Source organism: Thalassophryne amazonica, chromosome 2 (assembly GCF_902500255.1).
Source record: "Thalassophryne amazonica chromosome 2, fThaAma1.1, whole genome shotgun sequence".
NCBI lineage: Eukaryota > Metazoa > Chordata > Actinopteri > Batrachoidiformes > Batrachoididae > Thalassophryne > Thalassophryne amazonica.
Genome location: NC_047104.1, coordinates 141,525,881 through 141,549,310, shown reverse-complemented (window position 1 = coordinate 141,549,310; position 23,430 = coordinate 141,525,881). Strand labels below are relative to the sequence as shown.

At 40.2% G+C, this 23,430-nt stretch overlaps 1 protein-coding gene and 1 long non-coding RNA gene across 5 annotated transcripts in view; one reads left to right on the top strand and one right to left on the bottom strand.

The window, feature by feature from the left end:
* Positions 1-1,456: 1,456 nt before the first annotated feature.
* On the top strand, positions 1,457-10,792 carry LOC117531887. The gene is made up of 2 exons (XR_004566755.1): positions 1,457-1,687; positions 9,602-10,792. It is a non-coding gene; the product is annotated as an uncharacterized LOC117531887 (long non-coding RNA).
* Positions 10,793-12,066: 1,274 nt separating this feature from the next.
* The window catches only part of usp8 (ubiquitin specific peptidase 8), a 28,124-nt gene continuing 16,760 nt past the window's right edge, over positions 12,067-23,430 (bottom strand). For 3 of the 4 annotated variants that reach the window (XM_034195051.1, XM_034195071.1, XM_034195060.1), the window contains exons 17-19: positions 19,274-19,416; positions 17,455-17,587; positions 12,067-15,420 (exon numbers count right to left, since the gene is read on the bottom strand). In XM_034195051.1, the coding sequence (XP_034050942.1) occupies positions 15,262-15,420; positions 17,455-17,587; positions 19,274-19,416 (435 nt within the window). In that variant the 3' untranslated portion in view covers positions 12,067-15,261. The remainder of the gene's footprint in view (positions 15,421-17,454; positions 17,588-19,273; positions 19,417-23,430) is intronic. The other variant, XM_034195065.1, reaches the window with a different exon arrangement.

Genomic DNA, 23,430 nt, shown 5'->3' with positions numbered 1-23,430 from the left:
TCTACGTTATTGACTCTCTAGTTTCAATATAGTTAGTTGTAAGTCCTTACAGGTCCGGAGGCCAGTGCTGATCTCTGGTGTCTGTGGCATGAAGTGGACGAGGGTCCCCTCGGACAGGATGCCAGTGTTGTGAAAAAATGTTTTCCCCATCCTGTTGACACTATGAAATAAACACCAAGTCTTCCGATGGTCTTCTGATAATTTATCCAACTTGAAGTCCCCACCGGTCCCATACAGTACAAAAGTAGTCTGCAGGAGGGTGAAAAGGCAAACCTTCCCCCAGTTAGCACATTTAAGTCCCGAAAGCATAACCCGGCCCAGGGGTGTGGTTACAGGCACTGAGCTCAGAGAGGCATCCCAGCAGTTAGAAAATACGAGCCCAGGGAAAGCAGTTGGGAACAAAATAATATCATTGCTGATTACTGTCTGGAACATAAGTCTTGGCCAAGCATGCAAGGTTGTTCCACACAGACAAAACGCCGTTTAGCTTTCGGTTTTCTATGAGGGCATGAAAATGACGCATTATGAAACATAGGCATTTGTAAGCTATCCGTAAGAGTTCTTCCACACCAGTCCATAGCAGGTTACTTCCCAGCCAAGGCTGCTATACCCATTTACAGGTAGGTGGACAGAGACATTGCAGATTAAGCATCTTGTCCAAGGACACAGGAATGTAGCATAAGCAAGATTCAAACCCAAGTCTACACATCGGCAGGGCACTTAACCACTCAGCTACCTGCTCTGCTAGTTTTAATACCTTCTATGTTATTTATTCCAGTGACTTGAAATCTATCTACAATCATACCACACACCTGTTTTTACTGGGTTTTAGTGTACCTTCTATTTTTCATATGGTTTTTATGAAAATGAATCACTTTTGTATGGAGTTATTGATTTGTCTCATTACCTTTAATATCATGCAACCCAGTGACTCCAAACCCGTGCAGAAGCGTGTCACTAACCTGAATAATAAAACGCACCTCCCTTTGTTGGATTTTTAACGTCTTCTATTTTATATGTTTTTTTAATTGATCCACTGAATCCAAACCAGTGCCATGACGACATGGCATTGGTATGACATATAATGTTGCCATTACACGGCTCGGAAACCAAGCAAAACAGGAAAACTTGCACAAAGAAGTTAATATTGTTTTATATGTGCTGAATGCAGCAGTAATGTTGGAACAGCTCTGTAGTTGGTGTTTGTGCATCGACTGTAACTTAAAAGCTTTACAAAATGCATGTGTGGATGATGACAAAATATCAAAACCAAGGAGCACAATGCTTAAAAACATGTGATGCCACGACATTAATTCAACACAAATGATGAGCTGGAAAAACCACAGACATGCACCATATTTGTTTGGATTGATTCATGAGAAGGCATGCATTATTTATGAAGTATTTTAGCAGAGATTTGCTGCGGGTATTTTAACCCATTATAAAGTCTGGAGAGACTGGAGAAGTGTCGGCATTATCATTTATATTGGAAAAACAGTCAATCAATGCTACAGATTTTATTCACTGCACTCTTTTCATCCACTGCAGATTTGGTTGTAAAGGGAAGAACCAGGTGAAACTGAGGACAAATGTCACGTTCTCCACGGGAAAACTTGACCTCACACCATTTCTGTCCAGTTCAGGAAAGACCACCTCGTCGTCTTCATACTATTTATACGCTGTAGTGGTGAGTAAAAGAAACACATTCGTCGTGTTCACCGTCGGCATAACTGTTGTTGTCATCAGCAATCTAAGCCATCAGCAGACATAAAAAAAAATCTGCAATTTTTTTGTATAATAAATATTTAATATGAGCGAAGCGACGTTCAGTGGCACGAAGCTCGCTCATGGTACAGGGTCCCAAACAGGAAGTGCCAAAATTTTGAGTCCACAGTGAAACAGGAAATGTCAAATCTTGAACACTTCCTAGGTCGACACTTCCTGGATTGACATGGGGAAAAAAAATGCTTAAAGTGGCAGGGGGTTAAGAGAACTGTAATTAGGGGGGTCTGGGGGGTGGAGCTCCCCCAGAAGCTGAAAGGCAAAAAAAGACGAATACTTAAAAAGGCGGTCTGGGGGCCTGGCTGCAGCTCCAGGAAGTGTTCAACATTTGACATTTCCTGTTTCACTGTGGGCTCAAAATTTGGCACTTCCTGTTTCAGTGACAATTTGTCACTGAATTCCTGACATCCCATGAGATCTCACCTACTGTCATTCCAGGAAGTGTAGATGCAGGAAGTGTTCAACATTTGACATTTCCTGTTTCACTGTGGGCTCAAAATTTGGCACTTCCTGTTTCAGTGACAATTTGTCACTGAATTCCTGACATCCCATGAGATCTCACCTACTGTCATTCCAGGAAGTGTAGATGCAGGAAGTGTTCAACATTTGACATTTCCTGTTTCACATTGAACTCAAAATTTGGCACTTCCTGTTTGAAACTCCCTGTATTATGATTGTGGTCATGATTAAGAGTTGTGTAGATTTGCTCTCGCCAGACCGAGAGTAAATCTACACAGAATGGCATTTACAGTATATATAAGTTTAGGATCATCAACAGAATTGTTCAGAAGCCAAATAGCTGCTGTTTTTGTGATTCAAAATAAAACTTATGAGTTTGAAAAAAAAAATCACAAAAGTCTGAAGTTGTACAATTTAAATAAATATCATGAAGATAAGAAATCAAATCAAATCAATTTTATTTATATAGCGCCAAATCACAACAAACAGTTGCCCCAAGGCGCTTTATATTGTAAGGCAAAACCATACAATAATTACGGAAAAACCCCAACGGTCAAAACGACCCCCTGTGAGCAAGCACTTGGCGACAGTGGGAAGGAAAAACTCCCTTTTAACAGGAAGAAACCTCCAGCAGAACCAGGCTCAGGGAGGGGCAGTCTTCTGCTGGGACTGGTTGGGGCTGAGGGAGAGAACCAGGATAAAGACATGCTGTGGAGGGGAGCAGAGATCAATCACTAGTGATTAAATGCAGAGTGGTGCATACAGAGCAAAAAGAGAAAGAAACACTCAGTGCATCATGGGAACCCCCCAGCAGTCTAAGTCTATAGCAGCATAACTAAGGGATGGTTCAGGGTCACCTGATCCAGCCCTAACTATAAGCTTTAGCAAAAAGGAAAGTTTTAAGCCTAATCTAAAAGTAGAGAGGGTGTCTGTCTCCCTGATCCGAATTGGGAGCTGGTTCCAGAGGAGAGGAGCCTGAAAGCTGAAGGCTCTGCCTCCCATTCTACTCTTACAAACCCTAGGAACTACAAGTAAGCCTGCAGTCTGAGAGCGAAGCGCTCTATTGGGGTGATATGGTACTATGAGGTCCCTAAGATAAGATGGGACCTGATTATTCAAAACCTTCTAAGTAAGAAGAAGAATTTTAAATTCTATTCTAGAATTAACAGGAAGCCAATGAAGAGAGGCCAATATGGGTGAGATATGCTCTCTCCTTCTAGTCCCTGTCAGTACTCTAGCTGCAGCATTTTGAATTAACTGAAGGCTTTTCAGGGAACTTTTAGGACAACCTGATAATAATGAATTACAATAGTCCAGCCTAGAGGAAATAAATGCATGAATTAGTTTTTCAGCATCACTCTGAGACAAGACCTTTCTAATTTTAGAGATATTGCGCAAATGCAAAACAGCAGTCCTACATATTTGTTTAATATGCGCATTGAGTGACATATCCTGATCAAACATGACTCCAAGATTTCTCACCGTATTACTAGAGGTCAGGGTAATGCCATCCAGAGTAAGGATCTGGTTAGACACCATGTTTCTAAGATTTGTGGGGCCAAGTACAATAACTTCAGTTTTATCTGTCGTTACTGTGAGTTTCTCTGTGAATTTTCAGACCTTTTGTCTGACTTAGTGCTTAGCTCAGATAAGATAATTATAGTGGGCGATTTTAACATCCACACAGATGCTGAGAATGACAGCCTTAACACTGCATTTAATCTATTATTAGACTCTATTGGCTTTGCTCAAAAAGTAAATGAGTCCACCCACCACTTTAATCATATCTTAGATCTTGTTCTGACTTATGGTATGGAAATAGAAGACTTAACAGTATTCCCTGAAAACTCCCTTCTGTCTGATCATTTCTTAATAACATTTACATTTACTCTGATGGACTACCCAGCAGTGGGGAATAAGTTTCATTACACTAGAAGTCTTTCAGAAAGCACTGTAACTAGGTTTAAGGATATGATTCCTTCTTTATGTTCTCTAATGCCATATACCAACACAGTGCAGAGTAGCTACCTGAACTCTGTAAGTGAGACAGAGTATCTCGTCAATAGTTTTACATCCTCATTGAAGACAACTTTGGATGCTGTAGCTCCTCTAAAAAAGAGAGCTTTAAATCAGAAGTGCCTGACTCCGTGGTATAACTCACAAACTCATAGCTTAAAGCAGATAACCCGTAAGTTGGAGAGGAAATGGCGTCTCACTAATTTAGAAGATCTTCACTTAGCCTGGAAAAAGAGTCTGTTGCTCTATAAAAAAGCCCTCCGTAAAGCTAGGACATCTTTCTACTCATCACTAATTGAAGAAAATAAGAACAACCCCAGGTTTCTTTTCAGCACTGTAGCCAGGCTGACAAAGAGTCAGAGCTCTATTGAGCTGAGTATTCCATTAACTTTAACTAGTAATGACTTCATGACTTTCTTTGCTAACAAAATTTTAACTATTAGAGAAAAAATTACTCATAACCATCCCAAAGACGTATCGTTATCTTTGGCTGCTTTCAGTGATGCCGGTATTTGGTTAGACTCTTTCTCTCCGATTGTTCTGTCTGAGTTATTTTCATTAGTTACTTCATCCAAACCATCAACATGTTTATTAGACCCCATTCCTACCAGGCTGCTCAAGGAAGCCCTACCATTATTTAATGCTTCGATCTTAAATATGATCAATCTATCTTTGTTAGTTGGCTATGTACCACAGGCTTTTAAGGTGGCAGTAATTAAACCATTACTTAAAAAGCCATCACTTGACCCAGCTATCTTAGCTAATTATAGGCCAATCTCCAACCTTCCTTTTCTCTCAAAAATTCTTGAAAGGGTAGTTGTAAAACAGCTAACTGATCATATGCAGAGGAATGGTCTATTTGAAGAGTTTCAATCAGGTTTTAGAATTCATCATAGTACAGAAACAGCATTAGTGAAGGTTACAAATGATCTTCTTATGGCCTCGGACAGTGGACTCATCTCTGTGCTTGTTCTGTTAGACCTCAGTGCTGCTTTTGATACTGTTGACCATAAAATTTTATTACAGAGATTAGAGCATGCCATAGGTATTAAAGGCACTGCGCTGCGGTGGTTTGAATCATATTTATCTAATAAATTACAATTTGTTCATGTAAATGGGGAATCGTCTTCACAGACTAAAGTTAATTATGGAGTTCCACAAGGTTCTGTGCTAGGACCAATTTTATTCACTTTATACATGCTTCCCTTAGGCAGTATTATTAGACGGTATTGCTTAAATTTTCATTGTTACGCAGATGATACCCAGCTTTATCTATCCATGAAGCCAGAGGACACACACCAATTAGCTAAACTGCAGGATTGTCTTACAGACATAAAGACATGGATGACCTCTAATTTCCTGCTTTTAAACTCAGATAAAACTGAAGTTATTGTACTTGGCCCCACAAATCTTAGAAACATGGTGTCTAACCAGATCCTTACTCTGGATGGCATTACCCTGACCTCTAGTAATACTGTGAGAAATCTTGGAGTCATTTTTGATCAGGATATGTCATTCAAAGCGCATATTAAACAAATATGTAGGACTGCTTTTTTGCATTTACGCAATATCTCTAAAATTAGAAAGGTCTTGTCTCAGAGTGATGCTGAAAAACTAATTCATGCATTTATTTCCTCTAGGCTGGACTATTGTAATTCATTATTATCAGGTTGTCCTAAAAGTTCCCTAAAAAGCCTTCAGTTAATTCAAAATGCTGCAGCTAGAGTACTGACGGGGACTAGAAGGAGAGAGCATATCTCACCCATATTGGCCTCTCTTCATTGGCTTCCTGTTAATTCTAGAATAGAATTTAAAATTCTTCTTCTTACTTATAAGGTTTTGAATAATCAGGTCCCATCTTATCTTAGGGACCTCGTAGTACCATATCACCCCAATAGAGCGCTTCGCTCTCAGACTGCAGGCTTACTTGTAGTTCCTAGGGTTTGTAAGAGTAGAATGGGAGGCAGAGCCTTCAGCTTTCAGGCTCCTCTCCTCTGGAACCAGCTCCCAATTCAGATCAGGGAGACAGACACCCTCTCTACTTTTAAGATTAGGCTTAAAACTTTCCTTTTTGCTAAAGCTTATAGTTAGGGCTGGATCAGGTGACCCTGAACCATCCCTTAGTTATGCTGCTATAGACGTAGACTGCTGGGGGGTTCCCATGATGCACTGTTTCTTTCTCTTTTTGTTCTGTATGCACCACTCTGCATTTAATCATTAGTGATCGATCTCTGCTCCCCTCCACAGCATGTCTTTTTCCTGGTTCTCTCCCTCAGCCCCAACCAGTCCCAGCAGAAGACTGCCCCTCCCTGAGCCTGGTTCTGCTGGAGGTTTCTTCCTGTTAAAAGGGAGTTTTTCCTTCCCACTGTAGCCAAGTGCTTGCTCACAGGAGGTCGTTTTGACCGTTGGGGTTTTACATAATTATTGTATGGCCTTGCCTTACAATATAAAGCGCCTTGGGGCAACTGTTTGTTGTGATTTGGCGCTATATAAAAAAAAAATTGATTGATTGATCTGAGTTTAAAAGCAGGAAATTAGAGGTCATCCAAGTCTTTATGTCTGTAAGACAATCCTGCAGTTTAGCTAATTGGCGTGTGTCCTCTGGCTTCATGGATAGATAAAGCTGGGTATCATCTGCGTAACAATGAAAATTTAAGCAATGCTGTCTAATAATACTGCCTAAGGGAAGCATGTATAAAGTGAATAAAATTGGTCCTACCACAGAACCTTGTGGAACTCCATAATTAACCTTAGTCTGTGAAGAAGATTCCCCATTTACATGAACAAATTGTAATCTATTAGATAAATATGATTCAAAAAACCGCAGCGCAGTGCCTTTAATACCTATGGCATGCTTTAATCTCTGTAATAAAATTTTATGGTCAACAGTATCAAAAGCAGCACTGAGGTCTAACAGAACAAACACAGAGATGAGTCCACTGTCTGAGGCCATAAGAAGATCATTTGTAACCTTCACTAATGCTGTTTCTGTACTATGATGGAATCTGAAACCTGACTGAAACTCTTCAAATAGACCATTCCTCTGCAGATGATCAGTTAGCTATTTTACAACTACCCTTTCAAGAATTTTTGAGAGAAAAGGAAGGTTGGAGATTGGCCTATAATTAGCTAAGATAGCTGGGTCAAGTGATGGCTTTTTAAGTAATGGTTTAATTACTGCCACCTTAAAAGCCTGTGGTACATAGCCAACTAATAAAGATAGATTGATCATATTTAAGATCGAAGCATTAATTAATGGTAGGGCTTCCTTGAGCAGCCTGGTAGGAATGGGGTCTAATAGACATGTTGATGGACTGGAGGAAGTAACTAATGAAAATAACTCAGACAGAACAATCGGAGAGAAAGAGTCTAACCAAATACCGGCATCACTGAAAGCAGCCAAAGATAACGATATGTCTTTGGGATGGTTATGAGTAATTTTTTCTCTAATAGTTATTTTCTTCAATTAGTGATGAGTAGTAAGATGTCCTAGCTTTATGGAGGGATTTTTTTATAGAGCAATAGACTCTTTTTCCAGGCTAAGTGAAGATCTTCTAAATTAGTGAGACGCCATTTCCTCTCCAACTTACGGGTTATCTGCTTTAAGCTGCGAGTTTGTGAGTTATACCACGGAGTCAGGCACTTCTGATTTAAGGCTCTCTTTTTCAGAGGAGCTACAGCATCCAAAGTTGTGCTCAATGAGGATGTAAAACTATTGACGAGATACTCTATCTCACTCACAGAGTTTAGGTAGCTACTCTGCACTGTGTTGGTATATGGCATTGGAGAACATAAAGAAGGAATCATATCCTTAAACCTAGTTACAGCGCTTTCTGAAAGACTTCTACTGTAATGAAACTTATTCCCCACTGATGGGTAGTCCATCAGAGTAAATGTAAATGTTATTAAGAAATGATCAGACAGAAGGGGGTTTTCAGGGAATACTGTTAAGTCTTCAATTTCCATACCATAAGTCAGAACAAGATCTAAGGTATGATTAAAGTGGTGGGTGGACTCATTTACATTTTGAGCAAAGCCAATCGAGTCTAACAATAGATTAAATGCAGTCTTGAGACTGTCATTCTCAGCATCTGTGTGGATGTTAAAATCGCCCACTATAATTATCTTATCTGAGCTAAGCACTAAGTCAGACAAAAGGTCTGAAAATTCACAGAGAAACTCACAGTAACGACCAGGTGGACGATAGATAACAACAAATAAAACTGGTTTTTGGGACTTCCAATTTGGATGGACAAGACTAAGAGTCAAGCTTTCAAATGAATTAAAGCTCTGTCTGGGTTTTTGATGAATTAATAAGCGGGAGTGGAAGACTGCTGCTAATCCTCCGCTTCGGCACGTGCTACAAGCGTTCTAGCAGTTAGTGTGACTCGGGGGTGTTGACTCATTTAAACTAACATATTCATCCTGCTGTAACCAGGTTTCTGTAAGGCAGAATAAATCAATATGTTGATCAATTATTATATCATTTACTAACAGGGACTTAGAAGAGAGAGATCTAATGTTTAATAGACCACATTTAACTGTTTTAGTCTGTGGTGCAGTTGAAGGTGCTATATTATTTTTCTTTTTGAATTTTTATGCTTAAATAGATTTTTGCTGGTTATTGGTGGTCTGGGAGCAGGCACCGTCTCTACGGGGATGGGGTAATGAGGGGATGGCAGGGGGAGAGAAGCTGCAGAGAGGTGTGTAAGACTACAACTCTGCTTCCTGGTCCCAACCCTGGATAGTCACAGTTTGGAGGATTGGAGGAAGAAGGGATTCATGTTTCTGAATTTGTTCCAGCTCTGTAAAACTTTGTAAAAACTTTGTAACTGTTAGAATGGCCTAAACAGCGGGTCGCTCCTTTGAGTCTGGTCTGCTTGAGGTTTCTTCCTCAAATCATCAGAGGGGTTTTTTTTCTATACTGTCACCTGTGTGCTTACTCTAGGGGTTGGTAAGGTTCAACCTTACTTGTATGAAGCACCTTGAGGCAGCTTTGTTGTGATTTGGAGCTGTATAAAATGTAATAAACTGAAATTGAAGGGTGACTGAGAAGTTCTGAGCCTTTGCATTCTGAGAAACCAACATTTCTCAGTATTCCACCACTGAGCCAAAGCTTCACACATTCTCCAGAAATGGAGAGCCACGGCCTACTATTTCTGGGTCAGGCTCAAAACTTCTCAATCTCACCTCATATATATCACATAGATATAACTGATAGATGATGGATATAATACATAGATATTGTGAAGTGGCAAATGTTTGTGTAGATTTTGGACACAGTCCCCAGTTCGTTTTTGTGTGCGCAGGATATTGTCTTATTAACCATCTTTTCTTTCTCCAGAACCACACGGGTCATCTAAACATGGGCCACTACACAGCTCTGTGCCGTAATGCACTAACCCGGATCTGGAACTGTTTTGATGACGCAGTTGTCCAAGAAGTCCAGGACCGAGTTGTACAGTCACCACATGCCTACATACTTCTTTACAGCTGCAAGCCCTTCAGAAGGCCAAAGATCCATGGATTCTGAAGAATCCACCACCCAGCACCCAATTTCCATAAAATATCTTAAATCCAGCCTTGCGCTACAAAATGACGAGACAAGAATGCACGCCAAGAATGCAATTGCACACTCACCCATGGCCAAAGTAAACTGGTTTTCTGTAGAGGATTTGTGAGGTGCACATGCATAGTTGTGTTGTTGAAACCCCACAGTGCTAGATGATTGCACCTTTCTCTCTGAGCAAACAAAATCTACGCTCTGCTCAGCATCTCTGTGTTTATAGTCATCCAGATACACATCCAGTAATAACTTCTCTCACGCATGGTCTTGTGTCAGTTCTCTGTGCAGCTGTCAACTTGGCATCATGCAGATGTTTATCATGCCTGCAGAAAATAATCAAATGTGGGAAATAATTTTATCAGATTTATTTTACAGATGAGCATTTTTAGTTGCGTCAAGAAGGGCATCCGGCGTAAAACCTGTGCCAAATCAACATGCAGATCCACCTTGGATTTGCTGTGGCGACCCCGAGTGCAAACAAGGGAGCAGCCGAAGGGACTTAGTAATAAATTGTGTCCTCATTCCATATTTACCTGGGATTTAACTGCAATGGCCGCAGATGGGACAACCTGTGAAGGGCTGTGTACCCCCCCCCCCCGCATACATTATAATGGTTACACTGTGATCTGCAGTTCTATTTGCAATACACTGCTGCATTGCGTCGATATGGCACTATCACATTGTATCATTGAGTGTGTGGCTGGCTATTAGTAGCTACGACTGCTCTACTGTGTATTTATGTTTCTTAATAAATGAGATACATCAACAATTGTAAGGATTACAGTCAAATGCAGTACAAATATGTCGTTGACAATGACAAATCAGAAGTTGGAGCGATATGGAAAACACAAAACGTGATCCTTATATTGACTTCTATTTCACTGCAGACAATGTGTTTTGTGTGGTCAACTTTATTTCATATGTTAATATAAATCCAGTACAGCATTTAAAGCCTGCAGCACATTCCAATGAAAAAAATAAATAAAAAATTGGGATTGGGGCAGTTTATTCTAAAGATTAAATCATCATTTCTGTGACAGGACTACAGTAAGTTCCACATTATTAAAGTAATAAAATAAAAAAAACCTTTAAAAATTAAAAGTACCTGCTTGTTACGTATTGGTATGTAAACAATAGTGGTTTGAATCAGCGAGACGCCCATATGCAACACTTTGATGTCTGTGTTGAAGAGAGAGAGAAAAAAAGGCAAAAACAGTGCCAGATAACATCAACAGAGATTTCACCATCAAATAAAATCTGATAAAAACATCTGCATGAAGTTTTGAGTGTTGATTTATGGCAGTGTGCTGTCACTGCAAATTCCCTGAACAATTCTGCTTCCTGGAGAAGAAGAAAACTTGTTGGTCGCTATATTAATATTTAAAATGTCATTCCAATCCAATTACATTTTTTTCCCGCAAATCTGATTGGTTAATCGTGAGATTTCAGACCATAAAATATCAGGTAGACGGTGGCAAAATATCTGACCGTTTCACATTTGATGCATTACTCCGCACCTTGGCTGCGCGCAAGCTACTATGCAGATGCCAATAATGGCATCAACTGAGAGCGAAGGAAAGTGGCGTAGCAATGACGATGCAGAAATGGGTGAATTTAAGCTACCGTACGAAAGTATTGATTTGGATTTTGCTCAAAGAATTTTCAGTTTGGCATGAAGACGCTGTTGCTACGGTAAGCTTTGATGAGCAGACCACACCCTTTGTCTGCGTAAGTTTTATCAAACTATATTATATTGTGGATTAAGATGTAGCCTTCAGTAGTGGACACGGATCCATGCAAATGTTGGAATTGGATTAGAATGGGAATAACTCCCTTGTGTCTGATGATTTTGCGGATGGTAATGCTGGATTTTACGGTCGCAAATTGAGACACAACAGGGTTATTCCTTAATTCAGGGCAGCTTTAACAAAGCCAGCTTGTTAGCACATACAGCGGCACTGTAACTGAACAAACACTAGAGATTCATGTGGACACTTTTACCAAATGATCTCGCAAAAACAAGGAAAAAAAAAAATTCAAGGGCCGGATGAAACCATTAACCTGAACTTTGTGGACAGGTTTTGGCAGGGTTGGCGGTCTGCGCTCTGCTCTTCTTTCTTTCTGTAATATGTACTAGCATTTTAATTCTCCTTCACAATAACATCATATTTGACTCATTTCATGTTTGAATGTGTTAAAGGTGAAGGCTGAAAATAATCATGAAACAGTCACACACACAAACACTAATTTGAAAGATTTTTAATAAATAGTTTGAGTTTGAGGTTAATATATTTGTTATATGTGAAACTAAACAAGAAATAATAAAAAAAACAATGTACAAGAAAAGATATTACTATGATCTCAGTTCAGCAAAAGTAACTAGTCAGGAAGCAGAGAATCAGATCCTGGCCCCTTTAGATCTATGGTCCTCCCAGGAGTACTTATTTTTTATTTGTATTGTGATTTTGCTTGTTCTTCAATGAAACCTGACAGCAAACACAGACAGTAATGCACTAATTTAAGCAAATAAAGTCTATTTCAGGCCTTCTGTCTCTCAGCACTGAATTTAAATATAATCTTAATTACAATTAGGCTGTTCAAAACTCAATCTAAACTGCAGATTTAGATGATTTTGATTTTTGAATGAAGACACCAAACCAAAACTTTCCTCTCCAGAGTTCTGCATCACACGTCATTCAAGAAGATTCCAATAACAACACGATAACGGATCCAGCTGAACCAACCAAGACTGACGAGACTTCACCATCATTATTAATCATCAGATTTTGAACAATTCAGTCAGGTCCGTATTCGGGAAGTCATGCCATTTTTGTAAAGTTTGCCTCTGAACAATGTTACAATGGAGTTGAAATAAAACATGTGCTTGTAGTGTGAGACTTTCAGCTTTAATTAAAGGGAAACAATAAAATATCACATTAGCCATTTCGGAATTACTGCCATTTTTGTACACAGTCCCGAGATTTTCAGGGGTCATAAAACTAAATACAAGTTGTGTTGTTTTTTAAAAAAAATTAAAATCCTCCCATTTACAGATGCCTTTCTTTAGACAAGCCAGGGGATGGATACATGAACATGACAAAAACTGAGCGACTCTGACACCTATGAAACTCAGAGTTACAGAATTCTGTGGCTGTGACTGGAGAAACTGCACAGAGCTACTTTTGTCTGTTGCATCACCAGTTACATCACTTCATGGTGGAGTGACAGAAGGACTTTCCCTAAAGATATGTGAAATCTTGCAAATTTACTACAAACTTTAGACTCAAGCCCAGACTTTGTTTTCTTGTATTAAGATCTTTTTCCACTTCTCTAATGTGCACAGTTTCATCAGCTCCAGGGGAGGTGATGGTCAAACTGTGATGGGCTCCCGGGACTGTCGGTTCAAATCCCTGTCAGACTGAGGAGGTGACAAAAACAAAACACTCGGGTCCCTTAGGCAAGGTTCTTAATCCCAAAATTGCTCCCGGTGTGTAGTGAACACCTTGCATTGGAGCACCCTGACTTCTGTAGCACTTTGAGATTTATTACGAATGTAAAGTGTATTCTAAATTAAATTCTAATCCAATTCCATTTTTTCCACGAATGTGATTGGTTAATTGTGTGAGATTTCAGACCATGAAATATCACACTGACGGTAGCAAAATATTAAAACCGTTTCACATTTGATGTGTTACTCTGCCCCCTGACCGTGTTAGTGCGCAGGTGTCATGAATGGCGCTGTCAGCAAAGAGCGACAGAAACTAGTGCAGGGACGGTGATGCAGAAATGTGTGGATTTAATGGATTTAACTGGATCGCTTGATGGATTTAACTCAATGCAGCTGACGAGATGGAGAAATCTGTCTGTCTGCTCACAGAATTTTCATGAACACACTGTTGGTACGGTAAGCTTTGACAAGCCGCCCACGCCCTTTCGCAACAATTCGTTGACCGAATTACTTAGAAAAATAAATTGTGCAAACAATGGAATTGGATTAGAATGGGAATAACCCAGTTGTGTCTGATGATTTGCGGATGTTCACGACAACTAGCCGTTTTACCGGCTCTGCTAACGCGTCACTGGTAAAACTCAATTTGCGACCGTCAAATCCAGCATGGACATCTGCAAATCATCAGACACAACATTTATTATTATTCTGTGTGTGTTTGTGTGCAAATGGGTGAATGTGAGGCATCACTGTAAAGAGCTTTGACCATACAAGCAGTCCATTTATTATTTACAGAAGCCTATAACTCCTTCAGAATTGTTATGGGAACCTTGGTAGCATTCATCACTCATCTCTTTCTAGTATGGCCATTTACTTTTGAAAAGCAGCTACTTCTGACAGATTTACTATGTATTTATTGAGTGTTGAAATTTAAATCCAAGACATGTTCAGTGAGTTGGAACCGTTGATGTGTCCACTGCAATTTATCTAAAGATGAATGTGATTTGAATCAACAATAATCCTCACATTTAATTTGTCTAATTACTCACACTCTATGAAAATGGAGGCACTATGTGCAAAACTGGCTGTAAATCCTAAATGGTTACTGTGATATTGTTGTTAAATCCCTTGAATTAAAGCTGGACATCTACACTATGAAAGCATCGCGACTGTTTCAATTCATCTCCATTTCGTTGGCGTACAGATGCAAAAATGACAAATTGTGTCACTATGGACCAAACTTTGTATTTACATAAACATTTTAAACAGATTGCATATGATGTAAGTGTAAGAATGTGGGTAATATCAATGAGCACAAGCCAACTGCCTTTTAGGACGCCCAAATTACTTTCTGTGCTCACAGCCTCGTAAATCCATTTTAATACCATTTAATCTGCTTTCATGCCTTTAATGTTACCTTAGAAACATACGAAACATCCTCATAAACAAGATGGTATGATGAAGGCCGCTACTCTTCCTTCCAAAACACAAGGTAAATTTGGCCACAGAACAGAAAAATATGTACATACAGAATGTGCAACATTAGCAATGTTAAATATGTACATGCTGTCTAAGTGTTAACCTGTGCATACACAGTACCAGAAAGCTGAAGATCACTTCTGCAACAGTCGTCCACACCAAGTGCAACAAAAATTAAAGATCACCTGAACTAGCTGTTTGTCCTACAACACCTCAAGGTGTAGAAGTCAGAGTAAAAGGAGTATCTGTTAAGTCTCAGCATGATCAGTAATATGAACAGGCAGCATGTTTATCAGCTCTAGCAGCTCAAGCATCGCACGGTGTACCTGCACCTCTCCCCCAACCAAAACAAGCTAGATGAGTGCATCCTCGTGTGCGTGCACGTACTCATCTAACCTCATACCAAGTGCACAGGTCGCCAGAGCTGTGATTTAAGAAGAAAACGCAAACAACCTCGAGGCTTGAGTGTCGTTGCTCTGGTGTAGCGCCATCATAAAGTCCTACAGCTCCGTCACAGCGCGGAGTAAAACAAGATATAGGCTGCAGAGGACTTGACGGATGAGGTGGTGATGTCGGACACCTCGTGGTCATCAAACTTGAACCAGCGCTGTTTGAGAACATTCTTACAGTACGCCGTGTAGTGGCCTCCATCCAAACCCCCGTAATGGTTCTGGAAGTCGAGCAGAAAAGGAATGAGTGTTATTTTGCACCTTGGATGTGTGCAACAATAAAACTCCTGAATTTCTTATCGGCACTCCCGAAATCTTGCACACAGCTGAGATACAAAAAGACAGAAAATAAATTTCTAAGATATTTCACACAGCTGCAAACTAACATTTTAATTATCGACTAATCTGTAGATTGTTTTTTGGACTAATCTGTTAGTTGTTCGGTCCATAAAACGATCAGTGTTTCTCAAAGCCCAAGATGGTAGCCTTAAATATTCCATTTTGTCCATAACTTAGAGGAATTCAGTTTATTGACAGAATTTGGGCATTTAAAAAAGGACTCAAAACAGGAGTACGACTATGTGACATTATTTTACTTGTATGGCTGGTCCTGTGACTTATTTTTAAGCAACCTCTATATGACAAAATACTGTGCTGTCATCTGTAGTCACAAGCTGACACCATCTACACGTGTGTCAATCTGCTGTATGATCTGAATGAGGTACTGAGATTCACATTGAAGCAGAAGGTCCATGTAATGCACCATTGAGCTGGATGCCATCCACCATAAAACAAGAAGAACAGGATGTGAATGAGGATGGACTGGGTATTAGAGAACAAGCAAAATTAATAAATTATGCCCTCAAACTGAAAGACCACACTCTTTGATAAAGAGAATAACCTTCTACTTGGCACTCCATTTGTTTAGACTTTGTGGGACAGACAGAAAAGCAACAAGAAGGACAAGGCAAAGGTAAATCTAACAACTATACTTTAAAAATGTTTAGGATTTAAAAAAAAATTAATTTAATTACATTGTTCGGTAAACATACACAGGATTAGTTGTTCGCCAATGTTTTCTTCTGTTCAATGGCCACAATAAGCAGTTTACTCATTATTTGTGCCTTGTACAGTAACATTAATTAGCTGGTTAGTTTCTGCTTGCGCTAGAAATAAATAATGCTTGTATTTAATTTTGCTTGTTGCTGGATGAAGCAGTAGCATTTTTTAAAAATATATGTAACTGACAGGCCAGTTTTCCTGTTGATTCCACAGTTTTTTGGCAGGTATGACTCATACGTGACTTATAGTCCGCAAAAACGTTTACAGCGGTTGTGCCAAATAAAAAAGTCTCTTACTGAGCAAATAATTTAACACAGCAATAAGAAATGTGAACAACATACTTTTTTGTTCCAAACCAATCTAGATGAATTAAACTGTAAAGTTCCTGACTATGCTGCCTGTCTGATGTTATTTCTATTTACAAACTATCTGTAAAATAATTTCTTGAGAAAGATTCAGTCAAATCTTAATTTTTCACAGCGTGTGGGAATATGGCCCTCAATAATCTGTGATGAAAGAGATGTAGCATGATAAGTGACCAAATGTTGTGTGTTATAAATAAATACCAGGCCCACAAACCACCTGGGTTTAGATTAGACATGTTCATCCTTTTGTTCAAAAAAAAAAAAAAAAAAAAAAAAAAAAAAAATACTGTATAACACCCAGTAGAGAGCTCAACACTGGAGCCTCAAGTGGCAATGACGATGTGGGTGCTGCTCAGTGGTCACTCTGCCCAATGCACTGTTGGGGAAAAGGGACCAATTGGTGCACAAGTGGTGAATAGTGTCATGCTTTGTATTGTTACTCTTCAGTAAACAACAATGACAAAAATAAACAGTGACATAAAATGTATACAGGGCACAATTAAATTATTTAATTAATCATCACTGAATACTGTTTCACTATATTTCTAAGAAATATGTCATCAATGAAAAAAATCAGACTGATTCTGTGTGCACAGAAAATATCAAGTCACAAGGTTTCATCAGTAAACCTTTCTGACTGATTTAACATTTGATGGCTGAGTGTTCGTATCAGGACTGGACCCATATCAGAAATACACAACACCACCAAAACTGGAGCTGCCACAATTATGTTTTTTAATTTATTTTTTAGCACACTGTACATGTGAAAATTATTCTAACTTTTATGATGTTACAAACCCTTATAATTCAGTTGGATAAACTACTTACAGAAACTCCAAAAAGATTGTATCTCTTGAGGTTGTTTTTAGGTCCAATGACATACTGGGCCAGGTCCAGACTGTCCAGAGGGAAGTCTACAGACGTCTGCAGCTTCTGCTTCCATCTGCCCTCATAAGAAAAGCTGCAGACATTACGTAAAAGACAAAGTCAGAGCACAGCAACACTATAAAAACACATCTGTCCTAGATAAGCCTTGGGGGCAACCTATGTTGTGATTGGGTGCCTTATTAATAAATAGGGCAGCACAGTCTCGTCTGAACCCATATCGCGGGATTTGGCCACGTCTGGGGACAGCCAGTGTCGCTGACTGAATAGCTCCCCCCCCCAAAAAATCGGTCCACCCTGCTTTCACTGCGCATACGTCATAAAGCAGTGGTTCACGGCTTGCCATCTCGTTTCTGCTTCAAACTGCACTCCAGTCATCTATCGCAGCGACAGATATCTGAAGCTTTCCTACAACAATCATTTCCACATAGGGCGGACCAATTATTAGGGGCAGACCGTTCAGTCTGCAACACCTGCATGAACACGGCAGAGAATCCCTGGGTGGAGTGTGGGAGTTTCAGCACAAACCATTCAGCCTGGCTCGGTAAATTTAAAAGCATACTTACTGTCACCTAGCGGACCTGCCGGTTTACAACGTGCCGGTTTAAAATGGTTTCCACTGAAACCCCCATCCTCCAAATGGTTTGTGCTGACACTCCCACACTCTGCCCAGGGATTAGTCTCTTCCCACAAACAGTGTTAAGTCTAACGGGAACTGGTGTACTGTTTTGTTTTCGGCTGTAATCACCGAAACAGTCGCGTCAAGTTTTTTTGTCAGTTCCCAGTGGAGAAGACGAGGCAAATGTAAGAGGTCGTGTTGGTGAGTGTTAGCCTACACAGCTAATCAGAGTATTTATGTTTTGTCGCCTGCAAAACCGCCTCGACATGCTTGAGCTCCGGGTCATAAACAAACCACATGTGTCCACTTTCCCACCGCACTGTCACTTTTTCTTTGCATTTTCACTTTCTTTGCATGTAATTCACCCAAAATCTCAGACAAAGTGCCGCACCTGTTCCTGGAAGTAGAGAAATTACATCATATGTGTCATATTTTACCCCTTTAACACCCGCCCTCAAAGGAGACTGCGCTGCCCAATTAAATTGATATGCGGAACTTCCCTAATTTCAGAGTCACTTGTTTTTCTTTTCCCGGTAGTAGTGTTGTAATGACACCCCCCCCCCGCCCAACAGTCTTGTTCATCATTCCTATGAGTTGAGCAACCTTTTCTTAGATGTAATTGCTCAGAACTAAAGACATGACAACACTAAGAACCAGCAGAGCAGGCTGCTTTAGCCTCTAGGCCAGGAGAGCCGATTACAGAACACAATAAGTAGAAGTAGGACTCCTTATGGAACATTCATCAAAACAAATGCCTATTTAAAATTACTTGGAAGGCAAAACTGTATTTCAGTGTTTATTTAATGCACCTTATATCTTGTACATCAACTTTCATTTTGATTACCGTTTCAGTATGTGCAAGAAGGGCAGTTTAACAGTTTCCCCCCACTCCTTCAGTAGCACTGTAAATAAACTGATTTAGGAAGTGATAAATTCTACTTTCAAAAAAGTGGAACACATAAAGATGCTAGAAATTCTCAAACCAAGAAATAATTGAAATGTTCCATATCCATGCTACATGCATTAAAACTAAATTAAAGATTTTATTCTGTAAATCAGCTAATTTGCAGTTCTCTGGGCTGCATAATAATAATAATAATAATAATAATAATAATAAAAACAAGCTCATCCATAACCACCAACCGTTTTAAATGGACCAGCAGAATGGGAGGGACCTTCCAGATCTCCAATTTCTTGGTGGAATCTCGGTGGGCCTTGCAATGTCGACAAAACACCTTGTTGTTGTCCGTTAACTTCTCTTCCTTGGAGAACAGCCTCAGACAATCCTGCCATGCAGAATGAAACGTTGAATTCAGCTGACTTTAAATGGCTCTCAATCCTGAACCTCAGCCAAATTTACACCTCTTACTGCTTTACCCTAGGCAGAGCCTATCTCCACTAAATGACCAGGGGACCACATCCCAGTTCAGTAAGACATTTGTTCTGTCAGGGGTGGGGCATAAAATATCTGGGTCTGCAGGTGGGCTCCAACTTGGGTCCAGAAGAGGGGAGCTGACCAACACTGTATTAAATAAAATGTATGGTAAATAGCTATAAGATTAAAGTTTATTTTTTACAGATATTTTATAAAGTACCATAATTTCAAACACACACACACACATATATGTACAGTGGCTTGCAAAAATATTCAGCCTCTTGGTATTTCACACATTTTAATTTGTTTATAGCATTTCAAATCCAAAAAGGAAATCAGGCTTATCTTCCTTATGCTGCGTTCACACCGGGCGCAATCAGACACCACAAATTTGCGGGGGTCGCATGGCGACAGACGCCCCACATAGCCCGGTGTGTCGCTCTGCTTTTGCTGCGAAAATTCGCCAAGGTGCATCATCAAATAGAAGAAGCTTCCATTCCGCTCGCTGGCTCTGGTTGTCAGTCAAGTTAACATGACGGACCTTGATCACACAGAGCGAGTTGTTGTGGAAAGCTGACAAACGTCATGAGACGTTCCCAATTCAGGGAGTATCATTATTTGCTGCAGGAGCTGCGTCTGGATGACGGCTGCTTTCAGCGGTCCTTCTGCCTCTGCGGGACCCAGTTTGAGGACCTCTTGTCCCGTTCACCCGTGCACATGTAAACAATAAAAAGAAAAAGAAAAAAAAAAGAAAAAAGAAACTCTGCTGCCTGCTGCGGGGCTGCTGTTCGCTCCAAAAACTCTGTCATAATTGTGAAATAACGGACAAAAGAGATAAGTCCTGCTCACAGGCTGCTACCAGGGACAGGACATGTTCACATCCTCAGTCAAACTCCAGACATCTCCACATCACTACATATTCAGTCCCTGATTGGTCATCGCGGCGCGATGAGACGAAAAAGTTCAGATTTTTCAACTTGAGGAGGGCAACGCGACGTGATGCGACGCAATATCGCGCCACAAATGCGCCAATCGCTCAAAATCACTTCACTCGCGTCGCTTCATTCACGTCGCGCTGCGTGACTTGGTGCCAAGACGCGTCATTCCATAGGGATTACATGCCAACCTGTAGCTGCTGTCGCTCACGTCGCGCCCGGTGTGAAGGCAGCGTTAGACTCGAACTGAAAGCAAATCTCTACAACTTCAAATAAATTAATTAAAAATATAAAAGCCAAGCTGGTGGGTTGCACAAGTAATCAACCCCTTTGGTATAATACCTGTAAATAATCAGTTTAATTGCCAGTTTTCTTCAGACCAGTCAGGGGATGGATACATGAACATTTCCAAGTCACTATGTTTTGAACTTTATTTACATCATTTATGAAGAAATACAAACAGTATGGCACTCTATGGTAAATCTGTGTGGAGTAGACAGTTGTCAAAAACAGTGACTGCACAAGAAGGAGAAGAGTGAGGAAAGCCACCAAGACAACCCAGAAGAAGTTACAGGCTTCTGTGGCTGTGATTGCAGAAATGGCGCACAGTGCAAGTTTTGCATTTTGTATCCCCAGTTATACAGCTTCATGATGAAGTGGGACAGAAGAGGGTTTGATTAAAAAGAAGACCTGAAAGTTCAGCTACAATTTGCCAGAAGGTACATCTGAGATGCAAACCTAGATTTGATGTTTTGGTCAGGGCTGTGAAATGAAAATTGTGAAATCCGAGGAAAATTTTCAGGGGGTCGAGTCGGGGTCTAGGGCCCGCAGGGCCGCAGAAACCAAATTAATTTTGTATCTAGTAATGATACATTTTCAGCATCTCCTGAGAGAAAAAAAAAATCTCAAAAGAAGTGCATATTAAAATGATCCTAGACTCAACCTTTCATTTAAACTGTCAATGATCATGTTGAAATAACAGAATATGATGTGGAAGTAGGACCTGGTACGATTTTCCTTTTAATTGTAATCCAAATTATACATGAACTCAGAACAATTAAACTACATGAAATTCAAGAAGACTGAAAAGACTGTTATAGCATTTCAAAAACCACAGCTAAAGTTTGTAGAATATTTTGAAAATCAGGGTAAAAATATCAAAGTCACACATTCTTATGTAAATTCCCGTAAATCCAGTGTCTTTTTTTCCCATGAAAAAACTCTACATTAATAAAAACTAATTTAGATTCTTGTGTAAATTCATGTAAATCCATTCAAAGCCACAATGTCTGTTCTCCAATAAAAGAAAGTCTTGATTAATAATAAAAAAGTCACATAATCTTGTCTAAAATCCTGTTTGAACAGCACAATGTTTATTTTCCAGGGAGAGAAAAATTCTTACCGTGTTTCCTGATATCACAGTTCACTTTTCCCGTTTATCTTTCAGGTGTGTTCATGAAGCCAGTGACAATTCCACGGATTCTCATCCTTGTCAAACTCTTTCAAACCGTCTTTCTCACCATCTTCGCTCTGTCCGACGTTGGCCCGTGACACAGACAGGCTGCACAATTCTTGTTTTAAAAACTTCAGAGCTCTAAAAGTTTGCGATGTCCACATGCTACATTTAGCTTAAGCGTCTTACAGGAGCCACACAGCATCGCCAAAGTAACCAAGCAGTCCCGCTTTACGACAACTGTCATAACAGCCACGCTTTGAGTGGCACTTTTCCTCCGCGAAGTTCCGCGGATCCGAGGACACAGATTTGTATCTGTAACACACAGATCAGTGTCCGGGGACTTATAAAACTTGCACGATGTCACAAAAAAAGAAACGCGTTGTGAATAGGCATTTCAAAAAGTCAGTGATGATGATAATTACAGAGTACAACACTAACACCTCCCCATGATGAAATCTGCGGAATTCCTCTGATCTGCGGAGTTTTCACAGCCCTGTTTGGTGAAAGAAAAAAAAAAAAAAACTATATGTGTGTGTATTTATTTATATTAAGTCCCTTCAGCTGCTCACTTGTTTTCACTCAGGATCCAAGGTGGATATATATATATATATATATATATATATATATATATATATATACACACACACACACACTCAACAAAAATATAAACGCAACACTTTTGGTTTTGCTCCCATTTTGTATGAGATGAACTCAAAGATCTAAAACTTTTTCCACATACACAATATCACCATTTCCCTCAAATATTGTTCACAAACCAGTCTAAATCTGTGATAGTGAGCACTTCTCCTTTGCTGAGATAATCCATCCCACCTCACAGGTGTGCCATATCAAGATGCTGATTAGACACCATGATTAGTGCACAGGTGTGCCTTAGACTGCCCACAATAAAAGGCCACTCTGAAAGGTGCAGTTTTATCACACAGCACAATGCCACAGATGTCGCAAGATTTGAGGGAGCGTGCAATTGGCATGCTGACAGCAGGAATGTCAACCAGAGCTGTTGCTCATGTATTGAATGTTCATTTCTCTACCATAAGCCATCTCCAAAGGCGTTTCAGAGAATTTGGCAGTACATCCAACCAGCCTCACAACCGCAGACCACGTGTAACCACACCAGCCCAGGACCTCCACATCCAGCATGTTCACCTCCAAGATCGTCTGAGACCAGCCACTCGGACAGCTGCTGAAACAATCGGTTTGCATAACCAAAGAATTTCTGCACAAACTGTCAGAAACTGTCTCAGGGAAGCTCATCTGCATGCTCGTCGTCCTCATTGGGGTCTCGACCTGACTCCAGTTCGTCGTCGTAACCGACTTGAGTGGGCAAATGCTCACATTCGCTGGCGTTTGGCACATTGGAGAGGTGTTCTCTTCACGGATGAATCCCGGTTCACACTGTTCAGGGCAGATGGCAGACAGCGTGTGTGGTGTCGTGTGGGTGAGCGTTTTTCTGATGTCAATGTTGTAGATCGAGTGGCCCATGGTGGCGGTGGGGTTATGGTATGGGCAGGAG